General features: G+C 56.4%; 1 protein-coding gene and 1 long non-coding RNA gene across 6 annotated transcripts in view; one reads left to right on the top strand and one right to left on the bottom strand.

Moving 5' to 3' along the window:
• VAV2 (vav guanine nucleotide exchange factor 2) overlaps positions 1–27,944 on the bottom strand; it is a 236,621-nt gene that overhangs the window by 97,581 nt on the left and 111,096 nt on the right. For all 5 annotated transcript variants that reach the window (XM_015116413.3, XM_015116415.3, XM_077965429.1 and 2 more), the window contains 1 exon segment: positions 5,358–5,416. In XM_015116413.3, coding sequence (XP_014971899.1) covers positions 5,358–5,416 — 59 coding nt within the window.
• LOC144334975 (uncharacterized) lies at positions 261–13,203 on the top strand. Its single transcript, XR_013405316.1, has 3 exons — positions 261–391; positions 4,795–6,814; positions 12,823–13,203. It is a non-coding gene; the product is annotated as an uncharacterized LOC144334975 (long non-coding RNA).

Genomic DNA, 27,944 nt, shown 5'->3' with positions numbered 1-27,944 from the left:
GATGCAGAGTGGGAGAAGCCACGTGTGAAAGGCGCGCACGGTATGATTCCACGGACACAAAACAGCCAGAACAGGCAGACGGAAAGCAGGCTGGGGGCTGCCTGAGGCTGGGGAGGGCGGTGACTACTCACGGTGACCGGTTTCTTTCTGGGGTGTGAAGATTTTTGAAAGCAGATAGAGGCGGTGGTTGCACAATACTGTGAACGTACTAAAGGCCACTGAATTGCATGCTTTAAAAGGGTTACATTTATGGGATATGAATGTATTTGAATTTTTAAAAGTCAGAAGCAGAAGAGAGGGTGGCAGGGCTGGGCCAGCATGAGACAATCAAAGCCAGGAGCCCAGCTCAGCAAGGAGCCAGGGCTGAGCCCTCCATCCGGACTCCATGCTGGTATGTGTCCCCCACCAGGACCCCATGCTGGTATGTGCCCCCCACCGGGACCCCATGCTGGTATGTGCTCCCGACCAAGACCGCATGCTGGTATATGCCCAGACTCGCCACATAGCTGGGCCTTCAGACAGCCTCCCAGCCAATCCAGGGGCCTTTGCTGCAGCTCTAACAGGTCACCAGAGAGTTGGAGAGTTGGTGGCTTCAAGCAACACAGACTCTCACAGTTCAGGGCGTCAGAAATCTGAAGTGGGTTCTAGGGCCTGGCATCAAGGTATTGAGGGTCTGGTCCCTTTCAGGGGGCACCAGGGACAATGTGTCCCTTACCTTTTCCAGCTTCCGAAGTCGCCTGCATTCCTTGGCCCACAGCCCCATCACGCTAACTCCGCCTCTGCCATCACATCTCCTTCTTCTGACTCTGACCTTCCTGCCTCCTTCTTAAAATTATGTGTATTTACATCTGCGAAAACCCTTTTCCTTGTCACACTCTCAGGGTTTGGGGGTTAGGACATCCACCTAGCAGCTGTGGGCCTTCACCAAGGACCAGGTGCTGTGCTGTACGGTGCACAGACACACAGCAGCCACACGAGGCAGGGCCATGCTCCCAGCCTACAGAAGAAGAGACAAAGGTTCCAAGAGAATCCCTGCCCAAGGTTATTTGGCTGATGTAAGTTTCCTTCATGGGTCCTGACCTCATAGGCTGAGGACACCTTTTGGCTTCCTTCTCAGGCAGTCCTACCCTTCACCATCTCCTCCCTCCCAGCTGTTCAGAGCTGTGATGACCCCAAATTAGGACACCCCCAATCTGGAGGGTTAGCTCTGATCACAGCAAGATCCACATCCCCACATGCCTCGCTGGGTGCCTTCCACAAACCCCTCTCCTACTCTACAACCACAATCCTCCCCCTCGCCCCCCTTCCCCAACACGTTTGATCCCCTAGCCGGCACCAGGGCGGGATTCTTAGATTAAGTCTCCAATTCATCAGCCTCTGAGAAGTATAATTGGGGCTTTTATGGAAAATCAGCTCATTATGCAAAGTGCAAGGGTTGTGAAAATGATTTTTTTTGAAGGAGCACGTTGGGCTCCTATCCAGCCATGAAACGAGGGAGAGATTCTTCAGGGCTGTGGGCTTGATTTGCGGGTTTTCAAGAAGGAAAGGGTTGTGCTAAACTAGAACCTTTTGCTAATCACTAACACTACAAAACACTCGAAACGAAACACTTAGTGTCTTGTGAAGTGCTGGTGGCTGACCCCAGAAGGTTCAATTCCCCACGGAAATCTCAGCCCATCCGGAGCAAGGTGGGACACTGCTCAGACTCAGCCACCAAGTAGGGCTGCCTGGGAGGGTTGCCTGTCACCTGTCTCCCGAACTCTCGGGTGGGCATGTGAACCAGTGGAGGTCTGCGCTCAACCCCAAGGGCTGCAGAGGGGAAGGACCCAGGAAAAGTCCCAGAGTGGGGCTCAGAGGAGGGAGGGTGGAGGAGAAGGGCAGGAAAGTCAGGGCCCGGGGAAAAGGGCCTGCAGAGGTCTTCCTGCAAAGCCTTGCTCTGCACTCAGGAGGCCCGTTCCTTTGGCCTGCAAACACCTCCCCTTCGTCTTTCACATCTACCTGTCCTGTGTGCAGAAAGGGGTAACTCAGCAGACGTGGGGTGCTCAACCCCTCCACATGCCAAAATAAAGACTGGCTCTTGCCCAGCTCCTAGGAGACGACCTCTAACCTCTAAGTCCTGGAGTGTCTGCCGGATAAGCCCTCCGGATAAGAGCGTCTTTGTACACCTGAGGCCTTGGGCCACACAGTGTACGCTCACGATGTGGTTTATGGCAGGGCTGTGGGCAACGCAGGATCAGCGTGGCCTCCGGAGGGGCTGGGGATGGAGTAACTAAGGTCGGTCTCACAGGCATGCCCAACCCCACCGACCACCAGTGAGGACCCCCACTCGGCTTGGGTGGGTTTCCGTGGCTGGCAATGTTCTGCGGCTGTTGCCACACGTGCCTACTGTCACACACCGTTGCCAGGAGAACTAAGCACTATGCAGAAAGCTCCATGGGGAGGGGACAAATGCAAACCCACGCCCGATGGTATCCTGGCTCCATCCCGGGGCCTTTTCCGTTTGCTGATTTGAGTCTAGACCTTTCTCCGCAGCCATAATGGCTTCTCCTGGTGAATCCAAGAACCCGAGGATGGTCTTGGGGACCCCACACACACCCTGCTACTGTCACTAGAGCATTTAGTGAGCCCTTCTCTGGGCCAGGCCCTGCGCCCTGGGATTTACAGGTCTCATCTCAATCAATCCGAGACACCCCCAGTGTTCATCCTCATCTTGTAGATGTAAAAAGGGAGGCTCGGGGAGATTTCTCCAGCACGAGGCCCACAGCTAACCAGGACACAGGCTTCAGAGCTGGGTCCACCGACACGCAGCCCTGGCTCATCACGCCTCCACTCAGGTCTCCCATGGGGCGGCAGCCTTCAGGGCTGGGGTCTGTGTTCCCAGTCCCAGGGGCCAGTGTGCCCACACGCTGCCTAGGCAGTTCCCCGACCTGAGAGGGAAGAGGGCAGGTTTCCCTCTACATCTGCCAGCCCCAGGGCCAGAGCCAGCAAGCAGGGCCAACCGACTGCTCCGCCCGTCCTGGGAGGAGCGGCGTGAAGCACCAGCAGTGTCCTCTGGGGTTGGCTGGGTGGAGGGGCCAGAGAGGTGGGGGAGGGAGGGGATGGCCCAGAGGGAGGGTCCCCACCCCAGGCCTCAAAGGGCCTCCCCATTCATCAGACAGCAGGACAGACATGCAGGATAGATGCAGGTCCAGCCCTTTCCACTGTCCTCACCAACCCCGAAGCCACCAGTGGGCTCCCGTTGCCACCTGTAAACTCCAAGGGAAACAGGCCCTCAGAGCTTCAGACGGAGCACCTCAGCCTTAGGAGGGCAGGGACATCCAGAGCCTGACACGGACACAGCTGTGACCCAGGACTGTGACCACGGACTGTCCGCAGCAGGAGAGGGGATATGGCTGTGGGCACCTGCGGCAGGACCGCGCCAATGCCAAGCCGGGCCACCTGCCTTCCCAGGAGCAGAATCAGGTCACTTGTCTGACGTGGGGGCTGCAGCACCAGGCCTCCAGTTTGGGAGAATGGCTAATGGATTTGCAGAAGAGATAAAAAGTCTAGTATTTTGTGCAGGAGCAATGAAAATGACTGATTTTTTTGTTACTTGAATCTCTTTCCTGCCTAATAATATGTTAAAAAAACAAAACAAGGGCCGGGCGCGATGGCTCAAGCCTGTAATCCCAGCACTTTGGGAGGCCGAGACGGGCGGATCACAAGGTCAGGAGATCGAGACCATCCTGGCGAACATGGTGAAACCCCGTCTCTACTAAAAAATACAAAAAACTAGCCGGGCAAGGTGGCGGGTGCCTGTAGTCCCAGCTACTCGGGAGGCTGAGGCAGGAGAATGGCGTGAACCCGGGAGGCGGAGCTTGCAGTGAGCTGAGATCCGGCCACCGCACTCCAGCTCGGGAGACAGAGCCAGACTCCGTCTCAAAAAAAAAAAAAAAACAAGAAGAAACAGGCTGGGGAGTACAACCACGCCACTGACAGTTCTGTACGTCATGGGCTGGTGGAAGGAAGAAGCAGCCATCATTTCTGGAAACAAAAACAAACAGCACATAGTCTTTGTATCCAGAAATGATACTTTAAAAAAAAATTAAACGTGTTTTAAACGGTGCCTATTACAGACTTTGCACCAGTTGGAAAACAGCCTACGCACCTGGTGGAGGGACTGGGGGGGTCCCAGAGGTGTTAGTTATCCTCTAGAAAGTACTCAGGGCTCTGGGCACCGGGGTTTTGACTGGTATTCTTTATGCCCCAAATGTGTCCTAAATATTCTTTTGTATGTGATTAATATGGAATTTTAAGAGTCTATCCTATATTTCACATTTTTGAAAAAACCTCAATTCAAAGGAATTTCCGAGTCCTCTGAGAATCCAACATTGGAAGTCCCTATGGTTTTAGGAACATTTAGCGTCGCCCAGGGCCTCTGTGAACCTGAGCAAATGGCCCCCACCAAGGGGCAACTGTGCCACCCAAATGCTCCAGCACCATCGTTCTGGGACCCCCCCAGCCTGCAGTCACACACAGCGTCCCCCACGGATCACATCAGGATGAGGCCCCTTCCCAAAATCAGGGCACCCTCATGATGTCACCTGTGCCCAGATGTGACCCCATCCTCTCTGCTGTCAGGCCAGGCGCTCTCTGCCATCCCAGCCTCTCCTCACTCTGCTGGCCCCTGTCCTCCCAAGGGTCTCCCAGACACACGTCCCCACCCTGTCAGGAACCTGGTCTCCCTGACCTCAATCTGTGGGTCAGAATCCACAGTGACCAGTTCTTATCTGGGGCCATTCCCTCCTCTCACAGACGCCCAAGTGCCATCCAAGCGTCAGAAGCAGGAGGCAAGATCACAGGGGTCAGGGGACCCTCTGAGGCTGAACTCTGCAGTCCAAGCAGAACAAACGGAGAGTGGAGAAATTCCTTGGCTTGACTTGTCCAGATGCCCTGCACAGAGACCTGCAGCCCCTAAGCTAGGCAAGTCCACCCTGCTTCGGCCCCATCCCTGCAAACAGACCCCAGCTACCTCATTCTCGGCAGAGCCCCCGGTTCTGATGTGTGGAGAGTGCATTTAGGTAGGCAATGATCTGTGAAAGGATTAATTTACTGATCTTATTACCTAAATCGAAAGAGATTTTGCAGCCGTCAGTAACATGCTTGCAAGATTTCCCCGGTGTGAGCTAAAGCCTCCCTCCCCCGGCACCCCTTACTGCAGCCGCCAACAAGTTACTCGACAACACGCTGCAAATGCATGATAAAGACACAGGCAGAGCGAGGGCATCTGCTTCCCACCCCAGTATCTGTGACAAGGCACGCCGGTGTCAACGGAGATGAAAGGACCTGGCCTTGGCAGCGCACTCCGGAGAGCTCACCTGATTCCTTTGTTCTGCGCAATGCTGTGCAGTGAGAGCCTCGACACCGCGGAGATGACCTGGGAGAGACAAGAAAAGACGCTCCTGTAATTTCACAAGAAACCAGAAAAGGCATCGCAGAACTGGGGACGGTGTTTTGCAGGACATCGAGAACTGTCAACTAAGCACATCACATCTGGGTAAGAAACACGGCTACAGTTTCAGAGATGGGGAAACGGGAGCCCGGAGAGGTCAAGTGACCCGCCCAAAGTCACCCAGCAGCCAGGACACCACGCACATGCAAATGTCCCAGGGTACTGCTTGCTTCCCTTCAAGCCCTCCCCTGCATGACATTTAACCAGATGCCTGGCTCCATGGAGGGCTCAGGACACAGAAGGGCAAGAGCTCCAGGTGCACGGTGGCATGACGGGATCTCTCCTCGTCTCCCCTGACCAGCAGATTGGTCAAGAGGAAGGTTTGGTGAGGAGCAGTAGCCGCTCCTCTTCCCTCTGCTGCCCCTAACCAGCCTGCCCTGTGATGTGAGCCTCCTATGGATAGGCAGGACCCACCCGTCTCCTGGCGTTGAAAGCCCCAACACAGCTACTCCACAGATCTCCAAAGGGACGGGTGGCAAGCAGGCTGGAGAGAGGGCAAGAGGCTCTGCAGATGAATATGGGGAACCTGGGGCAGAGGACAGGAGATGGCTGGCCCAGGGGCACAGGCTGTCACACACATGAGATGGCCAGGAAGCTGTCACAATTCACAGTGAATGGAGTTCCTGCGCGCGCGCCAGACTTAGGCCCTGAGGAGGGAGGTGCGGCCTTGATGTTGAAACTGCACCGAGTACGTGTGTGAGTCCATGTGGGTGCGCAAGTTCGCCCACGACGGCCACGTGCTGAATTCATAAACACCCTCCACTGGGTGCTGGCGTCAGAGGAACAGAGCCCAGAGGGCGCTCTGTGTGCCGCACACCGCACCAGGGAACCCCACGAGGCCATCCTGCGGTGCACATTTGCCAGACAGGAAAACCGAGGCTCAGTCACTTGGCCAAAGCCCCCCAGCCGGATATACCCCCCAGCCTTCCTTTCAGGCTGTTCCGCTTCCAGCAGCAATTTTCAAAAGCGGGAGAGGAAAGAAAATGAACCATAGAGACGGCAGGTTCGACCAATGAGCCAGCGGCTGCGTGCTGCCTTCCTGTAGGTGCTGGTGGTTAGGGGCCGGGGCTCAGGGAAGCTGGGGTCGTGGAAGGACAGGGCTCTTCTGTGCTTCCTCAGACAAGACTCAATGGGCCGATTATGCAGCCGGCCCAGCCGCACTCCCATGCTGATGCTATAAGGGCCCTTTCATAAATAATGAGGAACTTGGCTCTGCGAGTGTTTTTGGCTTTTAAGAGCTCTAAGCATTTAGGGAAAAGAAAAATTAAAGCAATATTGCTGTATGTCCTTACAGTTATTTGGAAGAATGTTAGATCTCAAAGGGTCTGGCAACTACGGGGCACCCGAGCCCCCCTCACACACCTCCCACGGCAGACGTGGCTAATCAACTCCTCCGAGGAGCTGGGCGCAGGCCCAGAGCCCTCCTCCATGGAGTCTAAGGAGGCACCAGCATTCGATCAGCGCTGACACACAAGAACATGTTTGTCAACCTGGAGTCAGCGCAAAGGCCCCAGGTCGGGTTGTACAGATGGAACCAGAGACAGAAAGGAGGCGTGGTGGGTGAGCCAGCCAAGGCCAGAACATGGGTCTCCTGCGTCCGTGCTTCTGTGGCTCCTGTGGACAATTTCTACAGCTGCTATGACCACAGCAGCCTCAGCCCCGAGCTTGGGGCGCTTTGCCCCAGGATGAACATGTCGTGAGTGGCGTATGAAGGGCTCTGGAGGGCCTGCAGCATTGATGGGCAGCTCCTTCCATGGGTTCAGCATGACCAGCTATGCTGGAGGACCCCTGTCCCTCCATCTGCCTGAATTTCAGGCTTCCTGGCTGGCACTGGGGACAGGGGGAAGCTCAGGGGCCCACCATGGGGGACCATACTCCAGTGACCCAAAACCCAGGGCAGGCGCTGCTGGAGCAGACACCGGACTGCTGAGATAAGCCATGGGGTCAGATGGGGCAGAGGCGGCCCCATGTGAAACCCCCCGGCCTGAAAGTTTGGGAGCAGAAGTACCTCCCTGCAGGAGGAGGGATGCCCCATAGTAGCGTCCCAGGGCAACTCTGGCTATGCCCGCCCCACTCCCAGGACAGAAAGCTGGTGTCCCCAGGGTCTGGCTCTCAGGCAATGATCAAACACCTCTTAGCCCACAGCCCCAGCCAACTCTTCCGATATCGCAAATGTCAAAGGATGACATTTTCCCTACTTTTATTACCTCGTCTGTTCCGAGTGCCGGTTAACAAATGAATGAAGACACACAGCCGTACTTCCCTTCCTCCTTCCTTCCCTCTCCTACAGACAGCCGCCAGGGCAGGAGGAAAGGAGTGTGTGTGCTGAGGACAAGGAACAGGGAGGAAGGACAAGGGGAAAGATGTGCTACTCGAAAGGACCAGGCCTGCTGGGGAGTCCACCTGCACCACCAGCTCCCAAAGCTTCAGGCCTCTGTGCCATTCACCAATGTCCAGGCCTCACCGGGCCGTGCTCGGTGAGACTCACTGAGGAATGAGGTGGGGACTGGAGAGCTCAGAGGACAGGCTGGGTGGTTGAGTCCAGATCCTGGATGGCAGCCCTGGCTCCATCCCCACCCAACCATGTCATGTCTCAGGTTCTCAGACATCGGCAGCCCGTCAGCCTCCACACAGCCACAGTACAACCTTTTCAAGATGGTGCTTTAAAGGACAGACCCTAGGTCCTATCCCCCACCCCAGAGGCTCTGGGGCCTGGGAATCTGCATTTACAATTCAGGGCCCACATGGCTGGATATGCAGCCCACTGGGGCCCTCTGTCCCCTAGGGACTGGCCAGATGGGTAATGCCACAGACTGGGTCAAAGGCTGCGGGAAGCCAGGAGCATGTCCCAATTGTCCACTTGTGGATGCCTCACAGAGGCAGGGTCCCTGAAGCCCCTCCACACTGGGCAGGGAAGCAGAGGGACCAGGAAGGACACAGGGAAGGGGATGTGGTCTGTGAGCTCTTCCAGGGTAGGAACTAAGTTGGCTTTGCTGAATGATTTATCTCCAACATCTTCACATTGTAGGCCCTTCAGCTACAACTCCACCTGAGAAATCTTTAGATCATAGTGACCGTAAATGCAAAGCTCTATGCTGCAGTTTCAGCAGAGGACAGGAAGCCTCAGTGACCCCAGAGCCCAGGCACCGAAAACTCCACTTGACGGTTCCTTCCACAAAAACACTTCAGCATCTTTACTTTACTGCATCGAGTTTCCAAACTGAGGACAGAGGTGCTGTGCTCACAGTACTTGCAACTTAAACATCCACAGTCAAAACTCAAGACAGGGCCATGAAGAAAAAGGAAACGTAGACTGTGGATTCACTGTTGGACAATCACCCAATTTTGCATGGCCTTCTGGAAAGAACCCAGATGTCTAGCTATTCACACGTGACCTCAACCCAGTCTCCACTGCACCTCTGCACTTTCTCTCTGCATCGTCTGCCTCACTTCTTTTTCACACCTCCTGTAACTTCATCCTTCTGTGCTGTATTCTTAGTGACTTCCTTGGTTCTGTCTTCTGATTCATTAATTCTCCCTTCGGCTCCACCTAGACTACTGTTTAAGACACATATTGAGTTTTTCGTTTCAACAACCTCAGCTTTCATTTTGAGAATTTCTATTTAGTTATTTTCTCAAAGTCCATCTGTTCTTTTTGTCCTGCTTGTTTGCTCATCATTTTCTCTTCTTTTCTTTTGCATTCTGTTCCTTTTTTCCGAGAATAGAAACTCTCTCTCATCAATTGCATCTGCTAGCCCCCTCCCCCATGCTGATCTGTTCTTTTTCAGCACCAGCTGCCTAGTCTGGTAAACATACATATATTCACAGATCACATGTATTGTGTATAAACACACATATATATCGTTCTATGATGTAACTGCATCCTCAAAGGGAATTGTTTTCAATGGGTGGAGGGAGCCCCCAAGCTCTGAGAGGCATAACTGTGAGGCTCTCCTGGTTTCCCCCTGGCTTTCAGGCCCTACCTCGGGCCTGGTGCCAATGCAGGATGGATCCTGCCAGAGACTGTTTCCCTGCCCAGTCTGGGATGGTCAGCTGCTTCTGTGTGCCAGGGTACAGCTCTCTGGTCCCCACTGCATGGCCCTCTCGGCCTTCCTGGCTCAGCTCTCTGCACTGCGTCCATTCCATATCCCTCACCTCTACCATGACACAACCCCAGCTATTGGGGCCCAGGCCCTAGGGTGGCCCTGGTTCCAGGCCTCCCAGGGGGTGGGTGGGGAGCCAAGCTGGCCTGGCTCCACTTTCTGTCTTTGACATTCCTCTTGGTTTCTGACAATTGAGGATTTCTCTTTCTAGTTCTAAGCCTAGTAATCATGTTTTAGTTTGCATTATTTCATTTAAAGAGGGATTCTATGTGTTGAGGGGAGGGGAGGAGCCCATGCTCACGGGACCATTGTGTTTCGTAGCAATCCCTACACCTTCCACAGAGCAGGAACTCACAAAAACCTCCAAGCAAAACAGCCATCAAATCCCCGTGAGCCTGGGGCCCATTGGTGGGAGTGAGGACACGTCTACTCAACGTCAGTCAGTGCGGGGCAACTACACTGCGATGATTTTAAAGAGGAGTCTGGTCGGGCGTGGTGGTTCACGTCTGTAATCCCAGCACTTTGGGAGGCCGAAGTGGGCGGATCACTTGAGGTTAGGAGTTCGAGACCAGCCTGGCCAGCCTAGTGAAACCCCATCTCTACTAAAAATACAAAAAAATTAGCCAGGCGTGGTGGTACATGCCTGTAGTCCCAGTTACCTGGGAGGCTGAGGCAGGAGAATGGCTTGAACCCAGGAGGCGGAGGTTCCAGAGGTTCCAGAGGGCCGAGATTGCGCCACTGCACTCCAACCTGGGCAACAGAGCAAGACTCCGTCTCAAAGAAAAAAAAAAGAAGAGCCTGCCAATTTTGCCATTATGATGATAGATGATGGGGTGGTGTTTGTTTAGCACACATCACAGGGTGGCAGCGTGGGGAAGTGACATGGAAGCGGGAACTCCGGGCCACACAGGTTGAGGTTCGAATGTCAGCTTCCCCCTTGGAGCTGGGGCAACTCTCAGCCTCCCTGAGCCTGTTTCCTCAACTATAAAACATGGTCCTAACAGAGGTCTCGTCACAAGGCTGCTGGGTCCTACAGGAGGACACACCCCTGGAGGGGATGCAACGCTGCCGGTGAGTGCCAAGTGAGGACAAGGCCATGGGTCCGCTGGTGGTCCCAGGACTCCCTGCAGAGTCAGAGCAGGCGTCCACCCACACAGAGGACCACGGGGTCCTCAGAGCAGGTCTGCAGCTGGGCAAGCCAAGGCCAGCATCAAGGCTCAACACCCAGTGCCCATCAGGCCTCCCTCCAGGAAGCCCATCTACCCAGACGGTGCATGCGCAACTCTAGCTTTCTTTTTCTGGCGCCTCAGAGAGATGGAAGCCAAAAAAGTGACTCAGTCACCCTGCGCTTGAGCCAGTGAAGCCACTGAGGGCCCCCATGGTGGGGCTGCCTGGGGCCCTAGGGATGGGTGCCACGTGCTCTGACAAGGTTTACGAGCTCCCGGCACCCTGCAGGCCCCTCTCTGACCCTCGTCAAGCCTCCAGGAGTACTGGTTTTACTTAGGGCCTCTGGAGGGAATTCCCCTTTCCACGACTCTCTGGCAGGGCCAGCCATACCCTCCTGGCCACCACCTACAGACCCCAGTGCACCAGGTGAAGACGAGAGTAGCAGTGGCCAACAGTTTCCAGTGCCCCCCACGCCCTGTGCAGTGCTAGACCCGAGATGTCCCACCCAACTCTCGCCACCTGCAGCTGGAAAACACATGCACCTTCTCCCAGGAGAAGCAAGGCTCTGTCACATCCAGCGACCCATCCATGGTCCTCTAGCTGGACAGCCGAGGATGCTGAGAGCTGCCAGGAGAAATGGTCCAGTGTGGGGCGGTCCACCTGGCCCCAACCCAGCTGAGTGCTGGGCTCAGAGCAGCCTCTAGCATCATTTCCTAAACCAATGGAACTGAGCCACTCCTCCCACACCGCCTACAGAAATTGCTCAGACAGGGACCTGAGGTCTCAGGAAGACCTCCCAGCTGTTCCCCACCCAAGGCCCCAAGTGCACCTCAGACAGACAGACCAGGACACTTGGAGTGAGGCAGCCACTGGCTTCTCCATACGATTGTTAACTGTCTTGTTCCATGTTTAAAAGTCCTTTCGTCTTGAGGAAACTTCCCAAGGTGGCCACGGGCATCCTCACTGCCCTCCGTGCTTCTCGATCTGAAGTGACAGGCGGGTCCTGACTCAACCCGACTGCAGTGAGCTGCCCGGGGCATAGGTCTGTGCGGCAACACGAGGCACAACCTGCCCACAGCACAGCAGGTACCACATCCCTGTGAGGTGGTGGGGTGCGGCAGGGAGAAGGAAGAGAAATGAGTCATCTGGCTCTGGCCAGGAGATGCTCTGCAAAGAGGGAAGAGCCCAGACCGCCCTGGGTTCAAATCCGCCCTTCCCGGGCACCGTGCTGAGGCTCCCTGAGGCTAGGTTGACTCATCTGTGAGATGGAGATAATAGTGTCTCCCCGTGTGGCTGTAGGTGAATGAGACGGAGCCTGGCCCAAAGCAGGGACTCGCTCGCTCTCAGCTTGTGGAAAGGGGACTGCGCCCGATCAGGAAGGCCCACGGAGGGACTCACAGCTGCACTCCATCCTCCACTTGCTTGAATGAAGAAATGAAAACAGAGCAAAGTACTAGGCTCAGGGCCAGAAGCACGCATGTTTGTTATGACTTTAGAAGACACCCAGAACCCCCGAAGTGTCCCGCCGTCTCCTGAGAATGCCGCTCTGGCCCGTCCTATCCCTGCAGCCTCACAGCTTCCCCTGGTACTTGGGATGTGAACCTGAGCACATGGTTCCTCCAGCCAAACCTCAGTCAAGACACTCAAGCCAGGCAATGGTGACCCAGAACCACCACCCGGGTGGATGCACGTGTGCCTTACAAAGGGAAATCGAGCTGGGTGCAGTGGCTCATGCCTGTAATCCCAGCTACAGCCTCACTTGAGATGAGGAGTTCAAGAGTAGCCTCGGCAACACGGTGAGTCCCTATCTATTTTTTTTTTTTGAGACAGAGTTTCATTCTTGTCACCCAGGCTGGAGTGCAATGGCACCATCTCCGCCCGCTGCAACCTCTGCCTCCCGGGCTCAAGCAATTCTCCTGCCTTAGCCTCCTGAGTAGCTGGGGATTACAGACAAGTGTTGCCACACCTGACTAATCTTGTATTTTTACTAGAGATGGGGTGTCAGCATGTTGGCCAGGCTGGTCTAACCTCAGGTGATCCACCCACCTCGGCCTCCCAAAGTGCTAGGATTGCAGGCATAAGCTACCACACCCAGCCTCCATCTCTTAAACAACAACAACAACAACAAAGTCTTTAGGGCCAGGTGCAGTGGCTCACACATGCAGTCTCAGCACTTTAGGAGGCTGAGACAGGAAGATTGCTGGAATCCAGAAGTCGGAGGCCAGCCTAAGCAATACAACGAGACTCCATCTCTACAAAAACTAAAAAAATAAAAATAGCCAGGCGTGGTGGCATGCACCTGTGGTCCTGGCTATTTGGGAGGCTGAGCTGGGAGGATCACTTAAGCCCAGGTGGTTGAAGCTGCAGTAAGCCAGCAGATCATGCCACTGCACTCCAGGCTGGGTGACACAGTGAAACCCTATCTCAAAAAATAAATAAAAATTAAAAGGAAATTGGAGCCCTGAGCCGTGCTGGTGACCACGTGATGATGAGCCATCCGCTGACCCAGCCTGCTCTCAGAGGCTCTGCTGATCAGAAGAGCTGTCTGGCCCGGACCCTCCTGCTGTCATTAGCAATCAGTAAGCAGGAACTGCACAGACCTGGCCCCAGCCGCAGGCCTTCCTTATCAGCCATTACCACGCATCTGGAAACACACACACACAGGCAGCCCAACGGAGCCAAATGGCAAGATTATCAAACTCATTTAAATATGTTGCTCCGGGAACTCACCTATCTGCCTTGGAAATCTACAGCTCCTATTGCTGCATATTCAGAAGCAAATCATTATAAATTACTTTCTCTAGCTCAGCCTGTGTTATCCTTCATTTTTTTTTCTTTTTTCACGTGAAAAGCAAGGTCAGAAAAACTTGGGGTTCTTGCCTTCAGAATGACAAGCAACCATCGCGCAGTGATAATTACAAAACACGTGCAATCACAGCTTCACACTCAGGTTTTGCCACCAGGAGGAGGCTGGAAAAACAAAAGCAAGCAGGAAAGGCACTTCTCAGCCACTGCATTGGGCAATGGCAGGGCTGTGGGGCCCGACATCAATATTGGAAGTTTCTTCTTGGGAGCCGGCAGAGTGCAGAAAGAGAGGTGGGAGCCGCCCCAAGGCCCTGAGCGACAAAATGAAAAATGCCACTCACTCAGCCAGGCGACTGGCAGCAACTCTGAAGGGGAATGCGTGAAAGGAGGGTCTGGTTGTCCTTACAAAGACGATCAGGGCTCGAAACTCATTTAGAAGGGAAGAAAAAGGTGAGAACGTCTTCTCTGTAAATAAATAGCTCAGAATTGGCCCGCTCCTCCTGGAGCTTTCAACGAAATGATACCCAAATATACGCTTCCTTACTCTCAGTGGGTCTGGATCAACACCCTCAAATGCAGGAGTCTGAGAGAGAACCTGAGCCTTGGGGACCAGCAGCCCACATCTTTGTGCCTTACACTCTGTGGGTGCTCCTTGTCTACAACATAGATGGGTAAGTGGGTGGATGGATAAGTGGGTGGGTGTGTGAACAGATGGATGGATGAGCAGATGAGTGGACAGGTGGGTGGGTGGGTGGAAAGACGGATGGATGGACGGATGGATGGATAAGGGTGTGTGAGTGGATAAGTGGGTGGGTGGGTGGGTAAATGGATGGAAGGATGCATGGATGGGCAGATGGGTGGACAGATGGGTGGGTGGATGGATAGATAAGTGGGTAGGTGGGTAGGTGGATGGATAAGTGTATGGGTGGGTGAACAGATGGATGGATGGATGGGCAGATGGGTAAACAGATGGGTGGGTGGGTGGGTGGATGGATGGATGGATGGATGGATGGATGGATGGATAACTGGGTGGGTGGGTGAACAGATGGATGGATGGATGGGCAGATGGGTAAACAGATGGGTGGGTAGGTGGGTGGATGGATGGATGGATGGATGGATAACTGGGTGGGTGGGTAAATGGATGGATGGATGGGCAGATGGGTGGACAGATGAGTGGGTGGGTGGATGGGTGGATAAATGGGTGGGTGGGTGGGTGGATGGATGGATGGATGGATAGATGGATGGATGGATGGATAAGTGGGTGGGTGAACAGATGGATGGATGGATGGGCAGATGGATGGATAGATGAGTCGGTGGAAGAATGGATGGCTGGAGGGATGGATAAGTGGGTGCGTAGGTGGGTGGGTAGGTGGATGGATGGATAAGTGGGTGGGTAGGTGAACAGGTAGATGGATGGTTGGATGGACAGATAGATAGATAAGTGGGTGGGTGGGTGGATGGATAAGTGGGTGGGTGGATGGATAAGTGGGTGGGTGGATGGATGAATGGAGGGGCAGGTGGACAGATGGTAAGTGGGTGGGTGGGTGGATGGATGGATGGATGGATGAATAGATGGATGGATGGGTAGGCAGATGGATGGATGGATGGATGGATGGACGGATGGATGGATGGATGGATGGGTGGATGGACGGATGAACAGATGGTGGGTAGATGGATGCTGACTCAGAGGGATCCCTTTGCCCCAGTCCCTTCTGATGAAGTAAGGAGAGAAGAGAGAGAAGATGAGCCCCTGACGGCCAGCCTCATACCTATCTCCCTGAGTCCCTAATACACCCTTGACAATTTCTGTACAAATGTCCTTCCTCATGGTGGGGGTCACAACTACCCACCATGGAGGCACCACTGACCCTATTTTGCAACTGAGAAAACCCAAGTTCAGAGAGGTAACATGACTCGACCAAGGTCTCATTGCTGTGGAAGGCTGAAGCCTGAGTCTGACTCAAAGTCCAGCTCCTAACAGTAAGGTACCTAGGAGCCACCCCCTGCCCAGGAGCGGGGCCCAGCCCTGCCCCTTCTGAGCCCCCAGCAGGTGGTTCGGGGACAGACCCTCCAGCTAGATCATGGCTCCATGGGGTCCTTGCTCCACCCTTCCTCTGAGTGTCTGCCCCACTGGGAATGAAAGGCTGGGATTCTAGTCTGGAAGGTTCTCCCAGCTGGAATCACATCCAGGAATCTCAGGCACTGGCACAGAGGGCAGACCTGAAGATTCTTGTGAGCTCCTCAAGGGGGTGGCCGAGCAGACGCCCCCAGGGATGGCCCAGCTGTGAACAGGACACTGGCCAGGGCCAGATATGTGGGGAGACTGATCGTAGGTGAACCAGGGCCTCAGTGGCCTGGCCAATTCCAAGAGGGAAGAGAAGAAAGGGGCAGGGGCCAGCCCCAAAGAAAACTGCAAGCTCTGGCTTCCTCCCTGCATGCTCGGCTCCCGGCACCCACGTCCTCCATGTTTCCATGGCTGTGCTGGGTGGGTGATTGCGAGTGTAACTTCCCCTCTTCTCTGACATGGTGTGGCCAGGCTAGAGGAAAAGGGCTGATGGTGCCCTCACTCCACGCACCGTCCTTTCCCCACTGCAGTCAGCTACACTGGCCCAGCTGCCCCAACCAGCATGTCTCTCCTTGGCTTGAAGGGGACGGGGTCCTAGGCCCAGTTCCTGACACCTCCAGAGGAAATTCAAAGCCTGGAGCAGAGGCAGGAAGGCTGGCAGGGAAGCCCCGGGGGTCAACGTCGCTTTGTGCACCTTGGGACCCGGGGAAAAAAGAGGCTGGAGGGGAGAAGTAGGCCCAGATGGCCTCCTAGAGCACTGGAGGAGGCGTGCGCTGGTGGAGTATCCAGAGCAGCACGTCCTCTCCAACCATGGGGCTCTGGAAGCTTCTTGACTAAGAGAGAGTCTACCGCTCATGAAGAGGGGCAGACGAGTAGACAGAAAAGCACACAAGGGGGTGGCTCATGCCTGTAATCCTAGCACTTTGGGAGGCAGAGGCGGGCAGATCACTTGAAGCTAGTTCTAGACCAGCCTGGGCAACATGGTGAAACCCCATCTCTACTAAAAATACAAAAATTAGCCAGGCGTGGTGGTGTGCACCTGTAATCTCAGCTACTCGGGGGGCTGGGGCAGAAGAATCGCTTGAACCCAGGAGGCAGAGGTTGCAGCGAGCCAAGCTTGCGCCATTGTACTCTAGCCTAGGCGACAGAGGGAGGGGGCTGGGGGGTGGAGGACAGAGGAAGGAAGACAGGAAAATACACAACGGCAACCGGACTCACATGTTAGCTGAGTGCCTGCTCTGTGCTGGGCATGTGAGGGAAGCTACAATTTAATATGAGATCCCGAGCAAAACAGTACAGAGGCTCAGACCAGGACATTATGCCACAGCTGGGATCAAGTCCTAAGCCTGCCACGGATGATCTCAGCCACTCCTCTCTGGGCCTCGGTTCCCCTGTGTGTGGAATAAGGAAACCACAAGACATACAGATGGCAAGGGGCGTCCTGCCACACTCCCACTCCCGCTGTGCTCACGGTGGAGTCACTAACCGGTCACCGTGACCCCGCTGAAGACACTGGCCTCTGCGGCTATCTTTGCAGAGTGCTCCGGGCAGACGCTGCCTATGAAAGTGATCAGCACCCAATAAGGGAGTGGCACTGCCCTGGGAAACACCTGCACCAATAGCCTCGGGTCCCCTGAGCGCTGACTGCCCACTGTCCCCAGTTCCTAATGCCAGCATGGAAGTCCTGTGTCCCAGGGCAAGCACACACGAGGCATCAGGCGGCAGCTGCTCCCCACCAGGAAACTCTACAGGAATCAGTCGGGGGTCGGGGCTGTTGGGGGGAATTCCCCGTCCTTCGTGGGAGCAGCTTAGCAACCATCTGGTCCAAATTCTCCAAGTGTGAGATGGGAAACCTAAAACCCAGCTGGGGAGGTGCAAGAGCTTCACAAACCCACCCAGCAACTTCCAGGCAGAGCCCAGGCGAGAAGCAGGGGTTCCCGTTTGGAGCCTGAGGCTCTTCTGTCCCAGACACGGTGTCCTCCACGACAGCTAACCACCGTCTAGCCCTCCTGCCTGCCAGATCTTTCCCAGGTTTATTTCATTTTATTCCCTCGAAACCCCCACGAGACGGTTCTGTGGCTCTCCCGTTTCTGAGGAGGAGTCACCCGGGCTGGGGCAGATGGCTGGTGCCTCTGGCAGCAGAGCCCAGCTCTCCGCGCCACCCTGCCCCGGAGGGCCGGCTATCCATCCTGGATTTGAAGCTGAGGGACAAACCACAGCCTCCAGGCATGAAAGCAAGGTTTCTGAGTGGGGCCCTGCAGCCTGCGAGGCCAGTGAACCTGTCCCGGCACGACTGGCTGGGTAGGCTGGGCCACTCACTGTCTGCGAATGCTGCTCACTCATTCCCAGAGAAACTCCCTGGCCCCTCCTGGACATCACTCAGCGCTGCTGTGGCTGCAGGAGCCAGGCAGAGACAGCGCCTCCCTCCCCTGTCCACCAGGAAAAAGGGGGGATAAAGGTGGGTTCCAGTGTGGAAGGCATCCCAGACCCGGGCTGCAGACAAGCCGTATCAGTCCCTCTTTAATCGGAGGCAAGACCAGAGACCATGACACAGAGCTGCTGCCCAGCGCGTGAGTTACTGCCTCCAAGGTACAAGAATTCCACAGGAAGCTCAAGGTACCCACCCAGACCTGAGGCCAACGCCGGGTTACAGGAGCAGCACCGCAAGGGCAGGAGGGAGGGGTTCTGGTCTCCCCCACCCCATCCCCCTCTCTACACGGATGTCTCGCCCCCTCCAAGAGCCTCCCACACTGCTTCTTCCTTGGACCCTTCCCTCTTCCCAGAGGTGGAGACAGTGAACCGAGGGGCTGGAACACAGGCGTCTACACAGGCGGATTCCCATGTGGGACCCCAGGATCCATCTTCCTCCCCAGCCCACCCTGCAGAAGAGCTGTCCAGGCAGGGAGTGGGGTGTGGAGGCCTCAGGGAGTCAACCACACTGCACCACGTCCCAGCTGCAAGAGGCCTCGAGGGAAACAGGCATCCAGAATCCTCAGCTTACACACAGAGAAGACGGGTCTAGAAATGGATGCTTCTCGTCCAAGGCCCCGTAGCCAGTCCGGGCAGAGCAGGCCCAGAAAGAACCAGGGTGGGAATGAGGACAGTCACCATAAAAACAGAATCACAGGCCCTCCCGCTGCAGATCCCCAGGCTGAGCGCTTCACGGGATCACCTGCATTTCTTTCACAGCCAGCAAGCTCTGAACTCTCACGGTGCCGGGGTCACGTGTGTGCAAGCCAGGGCTCAGGAGGTCACTCAGGGTGGGTTAGGAACCTGGGTTCACAGGGCCAGAGCCGAGTGCTGAACCCACTGTGCCAAGGCCAGACCCAGGCCCCAGCCACTGCCTGGCCTGGCTTCGCAGAGCCAACTGCCCCCACCACACAGCCCAGCGCCACAGCCCTGGGTTCTATCCATAGCTGATCAGAATGGGCCGCCCTTCTGCCCACTAAGGAACTCATCACGCAGAGAGCAGGCCCTGAGCAGGCAGAGGGGGCCCCACAGACATAAGGCAGGCTCTGGGCAACCCAGAGTCCTCGTCTGGGCAGCTCGAAGTGAGGGTCGCCTGGAGGAGGCCCAGGCCTATGATAAAGTAGCACAGAAACAGGCAATCCCCTTCAAGGCACAGACTGCCCGGCACTGCAGGGCACGGCCGGGCTGACCCTGCCAGTCCCTTCAAAAGCTCAGCTCCCAACCACCCTGCGCCAAGAGCGAAACATCACAGGAAGACACACGAGGCCCCCACTCTAGTCCCCTCTAGTACAAGAGGCTATAAAATGAATTGACGTTTATGATGGCGAATGCTATGGCGCCATCTTGCCCGGGCTAAGGGGTGCCCAGAGGGCAGGTAGGACATTATCTCCAGAGTGCCTGGGCAGTGATTCTAGAAGAGACCAGCACCTGACTCAGTAGCCAAGTATAGCAGACACCTCCCGTACCCTCGGGCCTCACCCGACTGCTGGGGCCCAAACAGGGCAAAATGGCAGAGGAAGGGCACATTCACTCACTGCCCAACGGATACAGCCATCACCTCCTGCCCTCAGACATCAGTGCTCCTGGTTCTCAGGCCTTTGGGCTCAGACTGGGACTCAGGCCAACGGGGCCCTCGGGTCTTGGGCCTTCGGATCAGGACTGGAGCTACACCACCAGCCTTCCTGACCTCCAGCTTCACAGCAGCTGATTTCAGGACTTCTCAGCCCTCCGGATCGTATGAGCCAGTCCCTGGTATTAAATCTTCCTATCTATCCATATGCTATTGGCTCTGCTGCTCTGGAGAACCCTGACTAATACAATATTGGAAAGGAGCACACGTCTCCCCTGGGATGGCCCCATTCAGGCACGCCCTGCTCCCACTCCTACCCCACACCCAGCACCACTGACCGCAGCCAGCAGAGGTGCTGTGCAGACAAGAGTGCTAGGGCGACAAGGGACAGGGTGGGTGTGGAGCAAAGACAGTTCCCCTAAGGAAGGCAGGCCCGCTGGGACTGAGGGAGAGCAGCCAGTCAGCCAAAGCAAGGAGAACATGCAGGGGGAGGGCCCACACACAGGCCCGGACAGCGGCTGTGGCACACACACGGGACCGGAGAGCAGAGACCTGTCGGATACAGGGGCAAGGAGCTGGCCTCACCTAGGGCAGTGGGAGTACAGGGTCAGGCTGGTGTTTGAGAGATGGTTCCGGCTGCAAAGAGGAGACTGGGTGGAGGGAGGGCAGAACTGTGGGAGGGGGGCAGCCCCAAGGAGTCTTCTGACCAGGCCAGATGCAAGACGATGGCGGGAGGGCCCGGGCAGGAGGCCACAGGGATGGCCACAGCCAGAGAGGACACAGCCAGAACTGTTTAAGAGGCTGATCAAAGCCGCCTGGGTGCAGGGATGACGCAGGGAAGAGAGAAACCACCTCTGTCCTTTCTGCCAGGAGACACAGAAAGAGCTGGCCTGAAGAAGGGGGACAATGGGGGAGGCTGGCCCCCTGGGTCTGGATGCACAGTGGCCAGCTATGGAGGGAGGGGCAGGAGATGCCAGGGCTGGCGTCTGGGCCAGGCTGAGCTTAAACCCTTGGTGCGGCCTTGAGCAAGTTGCTGCCTGCCCCGAGTCTCCCTCCCCACCCACCTGGGGAAAGGGGAGGCTGAGAGGTAGGTGGATATCTGAGCCACCGCCACCCCGTTTCTGCTTCCCACAGAACCCCTGCCCGGCCTGCTAGACCCCCTTCTGCCACCTTCCTCTGGCCCCGGGATGCCCTGGCTGTACGAGGAGAGGCTCCCTCTGCCCTCAAACGGTTGCCAGCAGCTTTTCTTCCCAGCAGGTAATTGGCACCCTCCACACTCTGCACAACAATGCCACGACACAGCCCACAAAGCTGGGACCCACACCCCAGACACAGCTATCCACAGGCCAGGCAGACAAGCCCAAAATCAGCCACTGCCCACAAGCAGGGTGGGGGCCTCACACTGCCAGGAACCTTCTTGGAACAGCCAACGCTCGTGTTCTGGGTGACACATTCGGCTCTGGGCTCAGAAGTTACCCCACTGCCTCCATGAATCCTCAGCCACCCAGTGAAGTCAGTGTTACTATGCCCCTTGTCAGATGATGAAACTGAGGGTCAGAGTGGTCACCTGCACACATCAGCTTGATGGTCTGATGCTGCATAGGAGAAAGCAGTGCCTTGTGCTCTTAAAGGGAAAGTACCCAGAAGGAACGGCCTCAGCCTCCCGACTGAGCCTCGCCCCAGAACGCCTCTCTCATGGCCTGGTCATCCACTGCACGTTCCCAGTCTGCTAATGGGGACAGGTGACAGCAGCCATCACCTGGAGGGGTTGATGAGTTTCCAGTGGCTTCACCGGCCTCCTTAATTAATGGCCATTTTAATGGGAAGGGGATCAACAACTTATCTCAAGACTATGGCAATAACTTTCCAATATCTACCCTTATCTCTGAAACGATGACTTACGGGTATTAAGTGCAAGCGTAACACGGGACACAGAGGTGCGTGAATCTCCTCTGCGATGTCAACTCCACACCTGCTCCTGCTCTGAACTCCCGCAGGAGTGCCTGGGAGGGCCTGGGAAAGCACTTGGCCCCCCAGCACCCCCCAGTATTTCTTCCCTAGGCTGCCTGATGGCAAAGGAGGGTGTGGGGCCCACCCAGGCCCTTAGGCTCAGCAGACAAAGGCCTCTTTGACCAGTCTCTTAGCTTAGGGCTGAGCTCAGCACTCTCCACCGGCCTACGTCTCACGGATGCTCCAGGTGTACTACAGGGTGGGCACCTCCGCTGACATGTGGCAGCCAGAGGAGGCTCAGGGGCCAGGGACAGGTTGCTGACACCACCACGGCCATAGGAGCCACACAAGGAAGGCCTCGGGCAAACCACACGCACTACAGAGCCAACTGCTATCCAAGCACGATCGAGGCTGGGTGGGTGCTTCTGAAAGGATCTGACCAAACTGAGCACTAAGATTGTTCAGAGTCGGCCGGGCGCGGTGGCTCACGCCTGTAATCCCAGCACTTTGGGAGGCCGAGACGGGCGGATCACGAGGTCAGGAGATCGAGACCATCCTGGCTAACATGGTGAAACCCCGTCTCTACTAAAAATACAAAAAAAAAAAATTAGCGGGGCGTAGTGGTGGGCGCCTGTAGTCCCAGCTACTCGGGACGCTGAGGCAGGAGAATGGTGTGAACCCGGGAGGCGGAGCTGGCAGTGAGCCGAGATCTCGACACTGTACTCCAGCCTAGGCAACTGAGCAAGACTCCGTCTCAAAAAAAAAAAAAAAAAAAAGATTGTTCAGAGTCTGGCCGACGCAGCTCCCCATCCATCGCCAGCCAGGGGGCCCATGGTAAGCGAGGCAGACTCTTGGGAGACAACACACCGCCCACGGCTGCTCGGCTGCCGTCACCATCATCACTGCTACCCCTCCTGCAGATGCAAGCCCCCACCTCCGCCACTGCCAAGTCCTCTGTGCACGTCTGTCACAGGACAGAGCTCAACCTTAGAGAGGCCATCCCTGCTGACCTCACCTGCCGCCCGTCTCAGGAGGAGGATTCCCAGGAAGTCACCACCGCAGGGGGATCCCCCAAGCAGCGGCCACCTCCCCGCCATCCACACCAGGGGGTCCCCATCCAGCTAGCGGGTTTCCAATGGGTGTGCAGAGCTGTGGGCAGTGGGGGTAGAGGCCAGGGACAGTGGCTGAGCACTGGATGTGGAAGCGCCTTCGGCCCAGGCAGCCTGGCCTTCCTTGCACATATGCAGGGCTCCTCCACGAAGACAGACACCCTTTCCCCAGGGGCAGGTTGCCCCATTCGAGAGATCCACAAATCCAGCCTTTGACTCCATGGAGGAGGAGCATGGCGGGGCAGGGGCAAGGAGGTGTCTACTCAGGGTTCCCCCATTCCCCAGGCATCATCTGCCCCCATCCCAGGCGTCCTGTGACACAGCCTTCCAGAGGGGACCGGGCCAGGCTTGTGCTGCTGAACCTGGCTCTGGACCCTGTCTCCGCTGCAGACTCACAGCAGCGCCGGAGCTCTCTGCGTCCCAGGCCCTCCTCTGTAACGAGGACCCTTAGGGGCTCTTGCTTCCTCACTCAGGTGTGCAACCCACTTTGAGCAGCTGTTGCGTCCCAAGCACTGTGCTAGGGTGACCTCTGGAGCTCCAAGGAACCAGGAGGGTGTGATCAACGCCGCAGGGTAAAGAACAGAGCAGCTGGGAAGCACGGAGTCCAGCAGGGCCCCTAACCAAGCAGAGCAAGGGGCAGGAGCTGCCCAGGAATCAGAGAGGGCCCCCTGGAGGAGGTGCTGTCACCCTGAGGCCTGCGAGATGAGCAGGGGTTAGCTGGGTGATGGACAAGTGTATGTCAGAGGCTCACCATATACGCGGGCAAGCCTCCTGTAAGAAGGCATTGATCAGTAGGTGGCCCCAGGGCACTGCCACGGCCTTGAGTACCTGACATTACAGACCCACAGGGCAACCAAGTGCACATCTGAGTCCTCTGCCAAATGCAAATCTAAGCAACAGGCCGCACACACCAGGACAAACAGCACTGCTGGCTCAGATGAACCGAGAACCTGCTCTCCTTTCCAAAGCAGAACCGATCCGAGAATCCCTGTCGCCTCGCGAGCTGCAAGTCCGATCTGTGCAATACGAGCCCCTGTAGGAAAAAGGTCTAAAGTGATTTTTCCTCCCCTGTGCTTTGTGTTTATGGAAACAGATGGAAACCGGCCGCAGACGAAGCTCCGGCGTCCAGATTTGCTTCCAAGCGGTTTTACCTTGATGACTGCTTAATCCTGGCCCATCAAGGGACTTCCCAAAACGGCCACTTTATGGATTTTTCTTTTCCTGTCTAAGGGTAGGATTCAAAAATGCACGTTTCCCAGAATAGATTATCTAAGACCACGAGGGTGAGGACACAGATAAGAACAAGGCCATCTGGAAGTGGAGGAGAAAAAAGAGACGCTGGGTGGGGAAGACAGGCCAAGGAAGGACCCACCTAGACCCATCTGCGCTGTCTGCAGGAAAAAGGGCCAGGCATCCTTCCACCAGCCCCTTGCCCACCTGGCACTCACGAGCAGCCCCGGACACCAGGGTACAAGGTGTGTCCCCAAGAAGCTCTGTGTGCCCCACTGGAGAAAGAAGCCAGCAGGCAGCATAGGGAGGGAGAGTGGGCAGGAAGCAGCTGAGCTGAGAGGGAGCCACTGAACCAGGCAGGCGGTGAGGGACCTGTCAGCCAGGCTCAGGGACTCATGAGATGATAAAGGAGGGCATGGAAGGACAATGGCCTTACGGGCAGCCGTGGGGAACTCCCAGGTCAGATAAGGCTGGATCTGACCAATGGTTTTATAAAAGATGCCTTTTATACAAAGCGAAGGGACAGCTTCTCCAGCAGAAATCTTGTATATAAAGAAGGGCTGGGTGCGGGAGGGCAGTGCCAATGCCACCGCCCAGGAGACCAAGAGATGGCCAGGTGAATGTGATGTGCGGTCCCTGATGAGTCTTGGGACCGAGGACATAAGGGGGAAACTGAGGAAGCCAGAGTCACTTCAGTTAGCGACAACTGGTCCACACTGATTCATTCATTGGAACCAAAGCACTAACTACTGTAAGGTGTGGATGGGGACCCGGGTGTGGAATACAATCTTCTTCTGCACTAGCTCCTCAATTTTGCTGAGTCTCAAACTGCTCTCAAATATCTAGGTAAAGTGGGGGCTGCCCCTTTGGCGGGTCAGGTGGGCAGCAGGTCAGCTTCTGCGGTCGGCCCTCCAGGACACTGGCCGTGGCTCAGGATGGAGGCAGGTGAGGCGCACGAGGATCCCTGGGCACAAGCCTAGGTGTCGCCTTCGGTGCCTACAGCACACCCCGCCACTGTCAGGTGCTCCCAGGGGCAGCAACACCCCACTCTCCACAGGGGCAGGTCCCAGCGAGGGGCCAGCAGCCCAGGGCTGGGAGCCACGGCTCACCCATGTCCCAGAGTGGCTGGGCAGGGAGACAGGCCCTGCAGGCACAGGGTCTGGGGTGGCGGAGCTAGGACTATCGCTCAGGCTGCTGGGCTTCCCACCCCACAGCCCAGAGGACTTGTCCCCAGAAAAGCTTCCTTGGAGCCATGGTTTCTAGACACAGAGAGATGTGGCCTCCCCTCAGGCACGATGCTATCCGCAGAGAGCAGAGCGCAGACGTGGGACAAGGCCCTCTGGAATGTGTCTGGGGTTGCCCCGCAAGTTTCCTCCCCATGAGACGGGGCTTGTGAACAGGACTGAGAAGGAGGAGCTGCCCAGATCTCCTGCATCCCATCACAGGGCCTGGGTGACGGGAGGGGAGGCCCTGCACGAAGGCTGCAAAGGAGGCTCCAAGCCGAGCTCTGACGGATTCCTAGGCAGCTCCAGCCTCCAGCAGAGGCAGCAGGTGGACACAAGGAAAACTGACAAGGCCCCGGGCCCCTGAACAGCGTCCTGCAGCCTCCCCAGCCCACAGCCGGGAATATGAGGAAGGGGGAAGGTGCAGAGAAAGGGCTGAGATCCAGGCTGGGCCTGGCAGCCAGCCACTGGAAACCGCCGAGGTCCCAGACGTCCTCGAGGGTAGCCTACAAGTGGTCGGGAGCTCTGAGAGGCTCTCTCATGTGTCTGATACCAAATGTATAATTTAATATTCTGTATTTTCAGCCCAGACAGAAATTAATTATTTAATGTCCTATCAAAACCAATTCCGTCCTTCATACTACTCTGGAAGCATGTGGGGGCGGAAGAGTTCAGTGACCCCAGCTGGCATCACGGCAATACCGGGGAGGGCGCAGATCAGACACGCCGCAAGTATGTGCTGAGAACCTGCCAGGGCGCCTGGCACAGGATCCCAGCATGACGCCTCCTGCTTGGCAGGTGCCCAGGGGGTGTGCGGGGCTACAAAGGAGGGCATCAAGGTTTCAACCTAGTCTCCACTGGCTCTCCAGAGGGCTCCTCCCCCAAAAGATACGGTGCCAAAAACAAGAGAGGCAAGAGGCAGCCGTCCCAGACAGCTGTGTGGCTGGCCCCAGGCTGTACGGGACACAGTGGACAGATAGGCCCAGCCATGCCCTGCAGAGCTCTTGGAGATTTCAGGGCAGGAAGCAGACTGTCAATAAACAGAAAGCAAGGCAAAGAACATGCTGGGTCCAGACTGAACCCTGCAATGAAGGAGGTGAAGCACGCAGGCCCCCATGGGCACAGACCCTGTCTGCTCAGCCTTCACAGCCCCAAAGGGGCAGCCCTGCTGTGCCTGGCCTGAACATGCTGCCGTCACAGCCAACCGACATCTGTACGGGGCTGGATAGCATCCCCTATGGTTCATGTCCTTCCCGGAACCTCAGAATGCCAACTTCTTTGGAAATACGATCACTGCGGATGTAATGAGTGAAGATGAGGTCACCCTGGAGTAAGGGGGGCCCTCAATCCACTGTGACAGGGCCCTTGAAAGAAGAGAAAAGACATGGGGAGAAAGGGGAGGCCATGTGAAGTCAGATGCTGCCCCCGGGACCTCTGGAAGGAGCATGGCCCTGCCGACAACACCCTGAGGTTGGAATTCTGGCCTCCAGGAGAGGGCAGAATAAATCCCCCTTGTTTTGCGGCACCAGGCCTGTGATACTTTGTTATGGCAGACCGTGGACGCCAGAACAAGGACAAATGTCGCAAATGCAGTGCTCAGCCCTTCAGAGCAGATAGGCTTAGGGATACAGATGCCCTAAGGTGACTCCCGGGGCCCCTGAACCCCTGCGGCAGAGGCAGCCAGCCACTGAGACAGGACCCCTGGGGAGTGGGGGGTGACAGCTGAGAGGCCCAGGAGGACAAGAGGGACTCTGCCATGCCAAGAAGTCAGGGATGGTGTGCTGTGACTGCAGGGACAGCGGTTCCACCTTCCCCAGAGGGTCCTGGCACCCCGGGTTCGGGATGTGAGCCCCACACCCACCCCATACCAGGCTTGGCCCCCTAATGGCCCGCTTTCCCAGGGAACAACCTCCCCAGGCTCCATCCCTGTGCCCCCACCCCCCGCTGCTCTCTCTGGATCCTTCCCTCCTAATTGGCATGGAAAGTCAAGTCCCTGAGCCTGCAAAAGGCTCGGATTTCCCCACACACCACTCCTGGAGCAGATGAGCCCTTCATCATTTGCTCATTTTACGTTCCCCTAATCATGCGAAGAGCCCTGGTAATTGACAACGATTCTCTGCACAAATGGTGGACCCACAGAGGAGCGAAGGCGCGGAGACCCATCCGCTGAGACAGCCTCCCCGCCGGGGTGTGCCAGGTGAATGTGGGGCCACAGGGGGCAGTCGGGACCGGGGAGAGGAACAGAGCCGAGTCAGCTGCTGACCTGCTGCAGAAGCTCACGCACTTCAAAATTCATCGGAACGTGTTGAAACAATGAGGGGATAGAACAACCACTCACCCTGCAGACTCCCAAGTCATCCCCAGCCACGGCAGGCAGGAGGCCCAGCAGCAGGCAGGTTTCGGCTCGGCCGGAGCAAGCCCCCAGGCACTGGACCTGGGGAGGCTTCCGGTCACCCGTGCAATGCCACCAGCAGCTTCCTGCACGCCTCCTGTGACAGGGAGCTCACTATCCAAAGCAGCAGATGAGAAGCCTCCCTGGGATCCAGTGCCACTGTGAGGCTCAAGTACACCCCAAAACTCTCACTTGAGGTCCACAGGTGACTAGCAACTTTGCTTAAATTGATTCTAGTAGGCCAGGTGTGGTGGCTCACACCTGTAATCCCAGCACTTTGGGAAGCTGAGGTGGGCAGATCATGAGGTCAGGAGATCGAGACCATCCTGACCAACAGGGTGAAACCCCGTCTCTACTAAAATACAAAAAA

This window comes from Macaca mulatta, chromosome 15, assembly GCF_049350105.2.
Source record: "Macaca mulatta isolate MMU2019108-1 chromosome 15, T2T-MMU8v2.0, whole genome shotgun sequence".
Classification (NCBI taxonomy): Eukaryota; Metazoa; Chordata; class Mammalia; order Primates; family Cercopithecidae; genus Macaca; species Macaca mulatta.
This window is presented reverse-complemented; position numbering and strand designations above follow the sequence as displayed.